The 15,112-nt window shown below is 45.4% G+C and overlaps 1 protein-coding gene across 3 annotated transcripts in view; it reads right to left on the bottom strand.

Annotated features, from left to right (window-relative positions):
* Nucleotides 1-15,112, bottom strand: part of LOC106577167 (tau-tubulin kinase 1) — a 38,203-nt gene that overhangs the window by 10,509 nt on the left and 12,582 nt on the right. For all 3 annotated transcript variants that reach the window (XM_014154979.2, XM_014154981.2, XM_045700987.1), the window contains 3 exons: nucleotides 12,853-13,037; nucleotides 10,360-10,909; nucleotides 21-2,149 (listed from right to left, as the gene is read on the bottom strand). In XM_014154979.2, coding sequence (XP_014010454.1) covers nucleotides 21-2,149; nucleotides 10,360-10,909; nucleotides 12,853-13,037 — 2,864 coding nt within the window. The remainder of the gene's footprint in view (nucleotides 1-20; nucleotides 2,150-10,359; nucleotides 10,910-12,852; nucleotides 13,038-15,112) is intronic.

The raw sequence follows: 15,112 nt of genomic DNA, 5'->3' as shown, positions 1-15,112 counted from the left end.
ACGCTTTTAATTGAACCTACCTAGTATATATAGTTGAAAGTTGTGGTTTGTGGAGTTTAGCATTGGGGCCCGTTTGGGAGACAGCATGAGACGGTGTAACAGAGGATCCCTGCAGCTTAACAGGTGTGACAGGACGGGGTATCCTGCTCCTTTGACGCCCCTCACTCCTCTCCCCCCAAATTCCCCTCTCCTTCCTGGGCAGATAGTTGTCCTCATCATGGGTGTCTTCCTCTGACTGGATCTCTGCTGGAACTTTACAGCCATCATCCGCAGAGGACGCTGAGGAAACAGAAGCCAGTCTTAGCATGCGACCTTGCCTCCTTTCCATGACCAACCTGGCTAGGTGAGGTCGCTTGGCCCTCTGACGAGACTTTAATGACTGGGATGCCGCCGACTGGTCCTGGTCCGAGCTGGTGTCCTCCTCAGACCGAGAGAGAACCGGGATTCGGCTAATTTTCCGAGGCCTGGTCTGTTTGCTGGCCTCTGCCAATTTTTCTGGATCACCAGGGTCCTTTGGTTCCTCCTGTGGAGAAGCCTCATTGTTTTGTTCGAGCTGGACCTGGCTCTCCTTCTCTGCTAACATCACGTCTTGGGCTGGCTCCATCTCAGGGGAAACGACAATAGGGGTGTCCTCTGTTTCAGAGTCTAACTTGGTTTCTATTGAAATAACCAGGATATCCTGGGCTTCAGGTTCTTCTGGGGGACAGAGAATGGGAGAGGAGAGGTTTGACTGGATCGCTGGCTGGGCTTCGTCCCCAAGTTCTGGCTCTTCTTCCATCTCTTTTTCTGGAGGGATTAACTCCTCAACCTCTTTCTTTGCAACATCCTTTTCCTCCTCCTTAGCCCTGTTGTCTCTCTCTGGAGAACCTGGGATTTCTCTCTCGGGAACTTCCTCCTTGGACCTACTCTCTCTCTTCCCCTCCTCCTCCTTCTCCTCTTCCTCCTCAAACCTGCTCACTTCATCTCCTTCCTCGTCTTTCTCAAAGACGTTGCTTTCTGATCCACTCTCCCTCCTCTGTACGTCATACGTCTTTTGGAACTCCCCTTCAGATTCACTCTCCCTCTCCTCTTCAATGTCTCTGTTTGGAACCTCACGCTCAGATCCACTCTCCCTCTCCTCTTCAATGTCTCTGTTTGGAACCTCACCCTCAGATCCACTCTCCCTCTCCTCTTCAATGTCTCTGTTTGGAACCTCACCCTCAGATCCACTCTCCCTCTCCTTCTCAACGTCTTTGTCTGAACGGTCCACATCGGATCTGCTCTCCCTGCTCCTCTCTTTCTCTCCATCCAAGACACCCTCCTCTTTCTCTTCCTCCGAGTGGTTCTCCTGTTCGTCTGTGGGCTCCTCAACCAGCCCAGGGAGCAGCAGCCTGAGCTGCAGAGTCCCTGAGGAGCTCATCACATTATGGTGGGTCGTCTCGGCAATGTGTACGAATGTCCGCTCTACTTTGGTGAAAGGAGGGGAGGTGCTGGTGGGAGTAACAACATTGGGCGCCACATTGACCAGGATGGAGGAGACGGCCGTCGAAGGCGGTTTGGGCTCGGACTTCAACTGGGAGAACAAAGTACCTGGCTCAGACACGTCCAGCAGGCTTCCCAGAGCTCTCTCGCACTGGGGTGTGATGGCTGCCAGCGTCCCCTGGTGGCTCCCGGCATCGTCCGGGGGCAGATCGCCCACCACGGCAAGGGACCTCCTCACGTCTCCAGGGGAGAAGAGCACCAGGGTCTTGGAGCCTTCCTCCAGCTCCAGGTCCGGATCACCACCAAACCCCACTCCTGCAGAGGCCCGGCGAGGGTAGTCCCGAGGAGGTTCGTCTGCAAGAAGAGTAGAGGGAGCTCCATCATCACCCTCCTGGCTGTGCTCGCTGCTCTTGGGGCTCCCATCATCGCTGGACACTGCCCCAGCCCCGACCTCAGCGGCATCCACATTCCCATCCTGATCCTGCTCAACACAGGTTCTGGAATCAACCTCAAAGGAGGTTTGGAGAGGCGGAAGGGTGGCGGCGCCGGTGAGCAAGGCAGAGAGGAAGTCCACCCGTCGAAAGCGATGCAGGGCCAGCGTGGGAAGGTTAGGCCTCTCTCTCTCTACACCCTGGAAGTTGAGGTCCTCCCCACTGCCATCCTGGTATGGGCTGATCTGCTCCAGGGCCTGCAGCACATCACAGAGAGAGGCTGTAGTACACAAGTATCAAAGAAAAGGAAATACCTTCCCTGAACGCCACACTCTTAGAAAAAAAGGTGTTATCTAGAAACTAAAAGGGTTATTCAGCTGTCCCCATAGGATAATCCTTTGGAGAACCCTTTTTGCTTCCAGGTAGAACCCTTTTCACAGTGGGTTCTACATGGAACCAAAAAGGGTTCTAGCTGGAACAAAAATGGGTTATACCTGGAACCAAAAAGAGTTCTCCTATGGGGACAGCTGAAGAACCCTTTTGGAAACCTTTTTTCTAAGAGTGTAGGACATAATAATGAAATATCAGATGTATTATCTAACAATGAGTTAATGAAATGAAAAGGACAAACATACGAAGAACACCCTCACAAATACTTCAGTACACATCAATACACACAGACACCTGCAAACTGTTGCAGAGCAGAACCAGTGTATGACCTTAAAAACATTAATATATTAGAAAACTTTAGATACGTTTAAAAATGACTACCATAGCATCAAACCATTTTCCATTAGCCATGACTGAATAAACACAAAAGGCAGCAAAGGCTAAATTAAGTACTTCCCAAATCCTTTAATCATATTTTGGCTGTATACAAGCGTCTGAGAATTGTCTAGTATAGTTGACATACATGAATAAAAAAAGGCACAGAAAGTCCATAGCACAGCATTATACATATAATACTGTATATATGTACATGTTATGTTCTCTGTTTTCTTTTAAATTGCTCAACCCAGGTGTGATTTCATGTGTAGCCATGGTTACAAACAGTGCATTGCCAAATGTATGTACAGCTGTGAAGCAAATATACAAGATCACATGACGAGATGACATCAAAGTGTTGAAACGTTGTCGATCCAGCAATGTACTAATATCAATTTTTTGTATGTTTATTTAAAAAATGGCTTGATATACATGCTTTTAAATACATAATGTTATACATAACTCTACAGGGTTATTGTGATACAAAAACAAATGCTTATAATATATTCACAAAAAGAGAATAGTGACTGTACTGTCCTCTACTGAGAGACACTCACGGATCACAATGTTGTTCAAATAATGGTTGACATCTTTTACATTCGCTCCAAAGTGTTAAAAAACTATGATTGCCACTGTATTATCTTACATATTCCCATTCCAACCCACCTCCCACAAACATTATTTGTAATGAACTGGAGGATAGTTCATTGCAGGAAAATAATCCTAAAAGTATTTTATACAAGAGTCTCTTCTTTCACTGAACAGATGTAGGATCTTCATTTGAGCACTCTTTTGATGCTGAGAATTTTCCTGCACAGCAGGAAATACAAACTTGTAGTGTATGAGTTGTTTGTCGATTCCACTTTGAAATTTCAGACTTGATTTGCCCTAACGAACAAAATGTATGAACCCTACAAAATGTCCAATCATTATAATCCAGATAATAATTCACATTTCCTGTTTCTGCAGGATTATTTTCCTGCTGTAGCAAATTGGCTCAAATTAAGATCCTACATCTGCATCTCTCACAGACACATTTTTTATTTCACCTTTGTTTAACCAGATAGGCCAGTTGAGAACAAGTTCTCATTTACAACTGCGACCTGGCCAAGATTGGGACACTGGGCAATAAATAAGTGACTCAGAAACCAGACAATGTTTTTCCTCTTGCCATCTAGCTATCTTTCCACAAGCACAAATAAGTCACCCAGATCTACATGTAATCAGGACAGTACACACAGGACTGGAGCAACATTACACAGGCTACGATTGCAGTATATGATTGCATGCCATTTTACATGAGAATGCTTCAGTAGGAAAACTCCCAAAACCCACTTCAACGTTACCAGACAAACAAAATGTTTTTAACAAATGTTTTTAACAGATGCCTACCAACCTTACTTAGGTATTCACTGATCCGTGAGTATACTTTTCTTGTTTGGAAATAAACCAAAGTGCAGCAGATAAACTGTAGACCAGCGTAAACAAGGACCTATCACATCAGACTTTACTAGTTCAAGCGAAGTGGCGTCCGATATTATTTATTGTACGAACTGAACTGAGATCAGGGCCCATATTCACAAAGCATCTCAAGAGTAGGAGTGCTAATCTAGCATACATTTTTCCTTTTAGATCATAATGAATAAGATTACATGGACAGGGGATACCTGATCTTAGATCAGCACTCCTACCCTGAGATGCTCGACATAGAGCCTCAGAACTAAGCTTCATCAGAGGGTGATAAATACATTCAGTGAATGTCATTATTGGGTCACTGAAAACAGTGAAATTGATGGAAGACCAACCGGGCAACTGTATTACATTTCCCCGTCATTATACAATCTAGACATGGCCTCAATTCAACTAAACCTGCATTGTGGTGTTAAAGCAGTATAGCTCTTCTTTTCCCATGGTCAAATGAAATGAATTGATAGAGCGGTGTTGGGTACTGTCAAATCCATAGAATTAGGAATCAGAATGGATCATAACAAGAGTGGTGTGATGGAAAACCTCCAATCATGTTGATTTTATCAACATTGGTGTCATATTGGCTTAGATGTGATGGTAGGAAGATTTGAATTTCACATTGACATAAATCAATGCCTACTGATAATGAAATAAATCCTAAATCCTACTACTGCTGGCCCAATGCTCTCACCTCCGGCACCATATAGGCCTACTTCCCCTTCGCGGCAGGGATCCCGGTTCAAACCCCGCATGAGCCCTTCTGCTCCTATCCTGTCATTAAACAATTATTATGAAAAGGAGTTTGGAAATTCTGTTCTCCTTTGTAAAAAAAGAAAAAGCACTACTACTAGGTAGAGAGGTACGTTTGTAAACAAAGGCACTGCGTAAACATTACTAGGGCAGGTTCAATTGAATTTCAGCCTAAATCCCCTCCTTTTAAAACAATTACAGTAGTTAGCAACACATTTTGACAATACGGACATTTCACAAATCTATAGTTATGACTGGTGCATCAAAATGAAGGCGTGTTCTTAACAAGAGCCATGTCCTCTGTCCAGACTCAAGGCAAGATTAATTAAATTATTCACAACAGTAAACTAGATACAATTATGGAAAATAAAAAATTATTGCTGGTAACACTGGTAATACTGTCACAACTGAAACTGAATACAATATGATAGACATGTTATAAACGTGTTATATACATCTTATAAACATTTATATGCAGTAAGAAAGCAGCATTCCACTGAAATGAGGGAATCTATTGCCTATCAATCTACTGCCTATCAATCTATTGCCTATCAATCTATTGCCTATCAATCTACTGCCTATCAATCTACTGCCTAACAATCTACTGCCTAACAATCTATTGCCTATCAATCTACTGCCTATCAATCTACTGCCTATCAATCTACTGCCTATCAATCTACTGCCTATCAATCTATTGCCTAACAATCTATTGCCTAACAATCTATTGCCTAACAATCTACTGCCTATCAATCTATTGCCTATCAATCTACTGCCTATCAATCTACTGCCTATCAATCTATTGCCTATCAATCTATTGCCTATCAATCTATTGCCTATCAATCTATTGCCTATCAATCTATTGCCTATACTGATCCATGACAGTAATAATTTCTCTTTGTTCATCTCAACATCCTGGCAACATCCTGGCACATTAAAGCAGCATCTCCAATGACAATTCAACATTTTTAATGGTCATTGGGGCGGCAGGGTAGCCTAGTGGTTAGAGCGTTGGGCTAGTAACCGAAAGGTTGCAAGTTCAAATCCCCGAGCTGACAAGGTACAAATCTGTCGTTCTGCAAGGCAGTTCCTAGACTGTTCCTAGAACTGTCCTTCTGCCCCTGAACAAGGCAGTTAACCCACTGTTCCTAGACTGTCATTGAACGGACTTGCGTAGTTAAATAAACGTAAAAAAAATGTTTTTGCTATGCTTTATTTGAAATAACAAAAACGAACGGATTTTGGCTTTAAACTAGATCAAACAAGAACAACATGTGAATCAAAATGGCAATAGTGGTGGTGATGATGATCCACACACAGGCATGCCTGCGCCAGTCCTAAAGCACTTCTAAGCATGTGCAGATGAATGCCCGGGCAGAGCAGAAATGACACAAAGCCCACAGACTCTTTGCCTAAAAGTCTAACCCTCAGAAAGCTACAGTACTCAGTGCTTGAATAAAAACAGCATCTTTCAAAAAACGAGTGTCAGTGTACAATAAAGTGGTGTGTACAGTGTCTGTTGTGTACAAGGTTTTGGACCATGTGGTTTTCTCTCTCTCCCCCTCCTGGTTCTCCTTCTCTGTCCCTCCACGGAGCTGTATGCCTCATGGGGTGGATATCCACCTTGCCTGCACTTCCTCAAGAAGGACAAAATGCAATCCTACTATTCCTGGCCCACGGTCCCACAAACCCACAGGCACACTCGGAGCACAGGGTACAGGCCGGGCCGGTGGGCCTCAGTTTACTGCACAATAATAAAAAAAAAACATTTTGTAATATTCCCTTTTTTAAAACCTTCCAATCCCCGTAGATATAGCCAGGACTGTGTTTTTTCTGTGAGGAGGAGGAGGAGAAGGGATATTGTTGTTGTGGTTCGTGAAAAGGCGCTGCATGTGGTTACACAAAATGTCAGATACAACCCCTACTGGGCTTTTTTATCCGATCACGTCTTGTTCATTAGTTTAGCCAGCATCTGTTGTATCTGGAGTCGGGACAGGTTGAGGACGGAGTGTCGTGGTCGCGACCCCCCGGGGCTGCCGGGTACCAGGGGCATGTGGCGCCGCGAGGGGAGACGGGCGGGGCTGCTCTCGGCAGAGCGGCTTCTCTGGATCAACGCCCCAGCTTCCAAGTTACCATGGGGATACTGCTCCGTCTCCAGGGTAGAGGACGAGAACACGTACGACGCCAATCTTCTCAATTGGTTGGGCCTCGGGAAAGAGTGGTGCGGGTGGTGGGGGTGGGGCCTATCCTCCTCCAACTGAAAAAGACCAATAAGAGTGGAGGAGAAAGGCATCAGGTGGGGGTGTGGCCAAGAAGACTCCGTCTCTTCTCTATCTCTGCTGTCATGGGAATGTCTGAAGTGGGTCTCTGCGTGTCTGGGTCTCTGCGCGTCTGGGTCTCTGCGCGTCTGGGTCTCTGCGCGTCTGGGTCTCTGCGCGTCTGGGTCTCTGCGCGTCTGCGCGTCTGGGTCTCTGCGCGTCTGCGCGTCTGGGTCTCTGCGCGTCTGCGCGTCTGGGTCTCTGCGCGTCTGCGCGTCTGGGTCTCTGCGCGTCTGGGTCTCTGCTTGTATGCGCGTCTGGGTCTCTGTGCGTCTGCGTCTCTGTGCGTCTGGGTCTCTGTGCATCTGCACGTCTGGGTCTCTGTGCATCTGCACGTCTGGGTCTCTGTTTGCACGTGTGTCTGGGTCTCTGTTTGCACGTGTGTCTGGGTCTCTGTTTGCACGTGTGTCTGGGTCTCTGTTTGCACGTGTGTCTGGGTCTCTGTTTGCACGTGTGCCTGGGTCTCTGTTTGCACGTGTGCCTGGGTCTCTGTTTGCACGTGTGCCTGGGTCTCTGTTTGCACGTGTGCCTGGGTCTCTGTTTGCACGTGTGCCTGGGTCTCTGTTTGCACGTGTGCCTGGGTCTCTGTTTGCACGTGTGCCTGGGTCTCTGTTTGCACGTGTGCCTGGGTCTCTGTTTGCACGTGTGCCTGGGTCTCTGTTTGCACGTGTGCCTGGGTCTCTGTTTGTACGTGTGCCTGGGTCTCTGTTTGTACGTGTGCCTGGGTCTCTGTTTGTACGTGTGCCTGGGTCTCTGTTTGTACGTGTGCCTGGGTCTCTGTGTGCCTGGGTCTCTGTGTGCCTGGGTCTCTGTTGTGCCTGGGTCTCTGTTTTCGTGCCTGGGTCTCTGTTGTGCCTGGGTCTCTGTGTGCCTGGGTCTCTGTGTGGTCCTGGGTCTCTGTGTGCCTGGGTCTCTGTGTGCCTGGGTCTCTGTGTGCCTGGGTCTCTGTGTGCCTGGGTCTCTGTGTGCCTGGGTCTCTGTGTGCCTGGGTCTCTGTGTGCCTGGGTCTCTGTGTGCCTGGGTCTCTGTGTGCCTGGGTCTCTGTGTGCCTGGGTCTCTGTGTGCCTGGGTCTCTGTGTGCCTGGGTCTCTGTGTGCCTGGGTCTCTGTGTGCCTGGGTCTCTGTGTGCCTGGGTCTCTGTGTGTCTGGGTCTCTGTGTGTCTGGGTCTCTGTGTGTCTGGGTGCATGTTACAGTGAGCCCAACACACACACGCACAGACAGCAGAAATATAAGGGGAGGGATCTCTTTTTTCAATCTCTTTTTTGGGAGGGATAAACGAGACCTATGCACAATCGTTTGGGTGGGGGTTTATTTTGGATGGATAAAAAGGGATGTTGTTCGAGTGTTTCAGTTTTTGCCGACTGTCACTGGACATGGATATGCAGGTACAGGCCAATGTTATTTTGGCAAGATATTTAAATCGGGTTTCGAAGAGGCAGAGATTGACTTGGCGCGGAGAGAGAGGAGAGAGCAGAAACATATCACTACTTGTGTAGTGGAACAGTTTTTGTGTACTGGAACAGTTTACCATCATGACCCATAACACTCCTACAAAACATGCTCCTTTGATTGACACATGTCAATCAGAAACATATTTGCTATCAGAACATTCACTGACGCCACAGCATCATCCTGCATCATCAGCACAAAATGGTTGAAATGGCTGCCATCTTGAACAGGCCTCTAGCAAAATACATCTTTGTATCAATGAGAAAATAATAATGGTTAAACCAAATAAAAAATAAAAAGGTAACACTTTATATGGATAGTCCATCTGTAGATGCTCTACAGACTATCAGTAACATTTAAACTATCTACTAACTCCAACCCCAGTGGTTTAAAGTACTTAAGTAAAAATACTTTTTGGGGGGGTATCTGTACTTTACTTTATGATTTATATTTTTGACAACTTTTACTTTTTACTTCACTACATTCCTAAAGAAAATAATGTACTATTTACTCCATACATTTTCCCTGACAACCAAAATGTACTCGTTACATTTTGAATTTTGAAAATTGTCAAATTTCATTTATCAAGAGAACATCCCTGGTCATCCCTACTGCCTCTGGCCTGGCGGACTCACTAAACACAAATGCTTTGTTTGTAAATTATGTCTGAGTGGCTATGCGTATATTTTGAAAACAACAAATGGTGCTGTCTGGAATTTTAAATGATTTATACTTTTAAAGTATATTTTAGCAATTACATTTACTTTCGATACTTAAGTATATTTAAAACCAAATACTTTTAGACTTTAACTCAAGTAGTATTTTACTGGCTGACTTTTACCTCTACTTGAGTCATTTTATATTAAGGTATCTGTACTTTTACTCAAGTATGACAATTGGGTACTTTTTCCACCACTGCCTAACCCTCGCGCTAAACCTGACCTTAACCCTTATCCTATCGCTAAACTTAACCCTTACCCTTTTTCTAAACTTAACCCTAACCTTAGCAAGCAATTGCTCATCAACAGATAGTGTGACCATCTGCAGATCATTTACAGATGGAAAATCAAACTTTCACTCCACCCATTTTAGTGACGTAAATCTATGTAACTGCCCAAATGAATGTTATTAAAACTATGGCCGTAATTCAGTCATTGCAGATAACAGTTCCTCCACACTGCTGTGCTTCATGAAGTTTGTTTGCACAGCTGTGTATCCTGGATGGAGGAAGTACATTTTTTATAGGCTATTGGAATCTGCAGTGCTGTTGCATACACTGGATGACTTACTAAATACAACACTACCGGTATAAATACAGTACAAATATTATTCATTGACTTTGTGACAGCTTTGTCATTACAGGCATGAGTCAGTGGATAGATGAAGCGGAAATACAGTAAGCTCTGCACTGTACTGAAAATGATCAAATGAACAGTGGGTATACATACACGTATACGGACCTTCAAAAAGTAACTACCAAAGCCTGAGAAGATTAAGAATAAGTATACCATTCTTTCAAATTGTGTCCAGTTACATTTTCGACACAGGAAATAACAGGGTAACCTAGACATAGACCCGCAAAAAGACATACACAGATGCAGACAAAGACAGTCCATTTCAATTTAATTCGAATTTCAATTCAGTTCAAATGGACCCCAAACCAGACACTCGCACACCAACACACAGACCATTTCTCTACCCCACAGCCCATTGCTCTTACCTGTCCGTGAGCTCCAAAGTACTCCGACTGTGGCCGTGGTCTGTGTCCACGGCTATGAGGCAGAGTGTGATAACCTGGGTACCCAGGACTGGCCCCATTAGACCCCTCCCCTTCTGGCGGCACCCCAATGCCTCCTGCTCGCATCTTTGGCCTCACCACCACCTCTCCACCTCCAGCTCCCCGTAACCTCCTCCACTCCTCCATTTCGTCTAGGGGCCTCAGCTCCTCAGGCTCCTCGTCGGTGGTGGGCCCCGAGGTGGTGGGCTCAGCCCCTGGGCCCAGGAGACCCAGGAAGTCCTGGAGCTCAGTCTCCTTGTCGATGATCACCCACTCCTTGCTGTCAAAGTCTTCCTCCTCGGCGAGTGGTACAGACCGGATGAACGCGTTACTGTGGGCCTCGGGGTCGGCCACAGAGGCTACGGAGACCTCTTGACCTGGTCTACCACTGCCACCCTGCCGGTCCCCACCTCCTCCCTCCAGGGAGTGCATCTGGGCCGGCTGGGAGGACTGCACGTGGCGGGACGGGGATCCCAGAATGTCCATACGAGACCTGGTAGGAAGACAAAATCATTGTCAAAAACCTTGGTAAATGTTAATTTTGACTGTGTGCATGTGTGTTGTGTTTTAATGTGTTTTCAGTGTATGTGTGTGTTTGTGTGTGTCCCTCGGGGGGGCCAGCGGGCTCTGAAATGTAATAAGAAATTGTTTATTTTTGGGGGGTTGGGGGCCCCCTGGAGGTCACCCCCCCACTCCCCAGATAGAATATGAACACGTCACAAGCCATGGCAAAAATATTTAGAATTACAGGAGATTAGAGATAAATCTGCAATTTTCCTCTGACACATTTCCCTCCCTTGCTCAGACCTTGCAGTGGGGCCCTGAGAAACCGCGGTACACCACTAGTCTCAGGGTAGTAGGTTAGTGGTCTGTTGAAATCCCTTAAGTGGTTGGTGGGGTTAACTCCTGACCCTGTCTCCCGACCCACGTGTCTCAGTCCCAAGTAGTAATGCTGCAATAGCTTGCATGTGCCGGGGGAGCTAGGGTCAGCCTGTCTTATCTGGTGTACCGTGATCTTAGGCTCCCACTTCATCTCTTCCTTTTCTGTTTTAGTTTCGAGACCTGTGGTCCGCATTGACGTCATTCTGGGTCCGGATCCGAACTGCAGTCGACCTGTTGAGGATGGCTGCTCTATAGCCATGGTTACTATCTGACCCTGTTGGTCATCTATGAACGTTTGAACATCTTGAAAAAAACGATCTGGCCCTAATGGCCATGTACTCTTATAATCTCTACCCAATACAACCAGAAGAGGACTGGCCACCCCTCGCAGCCTGGTTCCTCTCTAGGTTTGTTCCCAGATTCCTGTCTTCTAGGGAGTTTTTCCTAGCCACTGTGTTGCTGCCTCTCCATTGCTTGATCTTTGGGGGTTTACGCTGGTGCTGATGCAAAAAGGGCTTTATAAAATCTCTTTGATTGATTGATGTGTGGTGTGTACATAAAGTATACATATGCACAACAGTGTATAACTTGTCTGCACTATACACTGAGTGTACAAAACATTAGGAACACCTTCCTAATATTGAGCGGAGCCCCCTTTTGCACTCAGAACAGGGCAATTGGGGCATGGACTCTACAAGGTGTCAAAAGCATTCCACAGGGATGCTGGCTCCATTGCTTCCCAAAGTTGTGTCAAGTTGGCTGGATTTCCTTCGGATGGTGGACTATTCTTGCTACACACAGGAAACTGTTGTGGATGAAAACACCAGTAGCATTGCAATTCTTGACTCAAACCAGCGATCAGGAACCTACTACCATTTTATTTATTTTATTTTACCAGGTAAGTTGACTGAGAACACATTCTAATTTACAGCAATGACCTGGGGAATAGTTACAGGGGAGAAGAATGAGCCAATTGTAAACTGGGGATGATTAGGTGACCGTGATGATATGAGGACCAGATTGGGAATTTAGCCAGGACACCAGGGTCAACACCCCGACTCTTATGATAAGTGCCATGGGATTTTTAGTGACCACAGAGAGTCAGGACACTGTTTAACATCCCATCTGAAAGAGAGCACCCTACACAGGGAAATGCCCCCAATCACTGCCTTGGGAATGAGTGCCTCCTACTGGCCCTCCAACACCACCTGGTCTCCCATCCAGGACCAACCCTGCTTAGCTTTAAAAGCAAGCCAGCAGCAGGATGCAGGGTGGTATGATGCTGGCCATATCTTGTTCAAAAGCACTTAAATGTTTAGTCTTGCCCATTCACCCTCTGAATGGCACACATACACAATCCATGTCTCAATTGCCTCAAGGCTTAAAAATCTTTCTTTAACCTGTCTCCTCCCCTTCATCCACACTGATTGAAGTGGATTTAACAAGTGACATCAATAAGGGATCATAGCTTTCACCTGAACTCACCAGGTCAGTCTGTCATGGAAAGAGCTGGTGTTCCTAATGTTTTGTACACTCAGTGTATAGCGCCCTCACCCTCGTTTGTCGTAGATGTCTGGTCTCCCGTCTGCGGCGGACACACGGTCTGACTCTGGGCTGTTGATCCTCCGGTACCGCAGAGCGCAGACCTGAGCACCAGTCATTTCTGGGGGAGCTCCACCCACGAGGGCATCAGGACACGTCCCTCTAGCAGGCTCCTCTTCCTCCGCAGCCAACTGCCCCTGGGGGAAAGGGCGTTTCTAGGGTTACCACTGTTAACAATCACTGTCAAGAGTTAGACCTATTGTGTACTGCAGGTATAGACCAGCTTGAACTGTATTGTAAAGGTGTTATTATTTACTTTACCATGTTTGAGCACTTTAAATTCATTGTAAACACAGTACCTGAAATACAGTTGAAGTCGGAAGTTTACATACACCTTAGCCAAATACCTTTAAACTCAGTTTTTCACAATTCCTAACATTTAATCCCTGTCTTAGGTCAGTTAGGATCACCACTTTATTTTAAGAATGTGAAATGTCAGAATAATAGTAGAGAGAATTATTTATTTCAGATTTTATTTCTGTCATCACATTCCCAGTGGGTCAGAAGTTTACATACACTCAATCAGTATTTGGTAGCATTGCCTTTAAATTGTTTAACTTGGGTCAAACGTTTTGGGTAGCCTTCCACAATAAGTTGGGTGAATTTTGGCCCATTCCTCCTGACAGAGCTGGTGTAACTGAGTCAGGTTTGTAGGCATCTTTGCACCCACACGCTTTTTCAGTTCTGCCCACATATTTTCCTATAGGATTGAGGTCAGGGTTTTGTGATGGCCACTCCAATACCTTGACTTTGTTGTCCTTAAGCCATTTTGCCACAACTTTGGAAGTATGCTTGGGGTAATTGTCCATTTGGAAGACCCATTTGCAACCAAGATTTTAACTGCCTGACTGATGTCTTGAGATGTTGCTTCAATATATCCACACAATTTTCCTTCCTCGTGATGCCAACTATTTTGTGAAGTGCACCAGTCCCTCCTGCAGCAAAGCACTCCCACAACATGATGCTGCCACCCTTGTGCTTCACAGTTGGGAGGGTGTTCTTCGGCTTGCAAGCCTCCCCCTTTTTCCTCCAAACATAACGATGGTCATTATGACCAAACAGTTCTATTTTTGTTTCATCAGACCAGGGGACATTTCTCCAAAACGTACAATCTTTGTCCCCATGTGGAGTTGCATACCGTAGTCTGGCTTTTCTATGGCGGTTTTGGAACAGTGGCTTCTTCATTGCCTTTCAGGTTATGTCGATATAGGACTCGTTTTACTGTGGATATAGATACTTTGTAACTGTTTCCTCCAGCATCTTCACAAGGTCCTTTGCTGTTGTTCTGGGATTGATATGCACTTTTTGCACCAAAGTACGTTAATCTCTAGGAGACAGAACGTGTCTCCTTCCCATGGTGTTTATACTTGCGTACTATTGTTTGTACAGATGAACGTGGTACCTTCAGGCATTTGGAAATTGCTCCCAAGGATGAACCAGACTTGTGGAGGTCTACAATTTGTTTTCTGAGGTCTTGGCTGATTTATTTCGATTTTCTCATGATGTCAAGCAAAGAAGCACTGAGTTTAAAGGTTGGCCTTGAAATACATCCACAGGTTCACCTCCAATTGACTCAAATGACATCAATTAGCCTATCAGAAGCTTCTAAAGCCATGACATCATTTTCTGGAATTTTCCAAGCTGTTTAAAGGCACAGTCAACTTAGTGTATGTAAACTTCTGACCCACTGGAATTGTGATACAGTGAATTATAAGTGAAATAATCTGTCTGTAAACAATTGTTGGAAAAATGACTTGTGTCATGCACAAAGTAGATGTCCTAACCGACTTGCAAAAACTATAGTTTGTTAACAAGAAACTTGTGGAGTGGTTGAAAAACGAGTTTTAATGACTCCAACCTAAGTGTATGTAAACTTCCGAATTCAACTGTATATCTCCAGGTCTATCTACAACCAGGTATGTCTATATCATTGAAATGAGAATGAGACCCCATTCAAGTCAATGATGGTATAATGAGTGTACTGGCTACCATTGCGAGTGTACCCATAGAAGCAAACCAGGAAGTAAAAGTAGGAAGTGGACCCATCAATGTGTGTCTTGGCTAGAAGGGATCCTGCTTTTGTCAAATTAATGTCAAAAGTTCATTTTTTTGTTGTATTTTTGCTAACTCTAACCCTTTTCCTAACCTTAACCTAATGCTCCTAACCTGCTACGTTAATTCTCCTAACCTGCTGAATAAGTTCTCCTAACCT

Source organism: Salmo salar, chromosome ssa18, assembly GCF_905237065.1.
Source record: "Salmo salar chromosome ssa18, Ssal_v3.1, whole genome shotgun sequence".
NCBI lineage: Eukaryota > Metazoa > Chordata > Actinopteri > Salmoniformes > Salmonidae > Salmo > Salmo salar.
The sequence above is the reverse complement of the archived record's forward strand: the minus strand, read 5'-3'. Positions and strand labels throughout refer to the sequence as shown.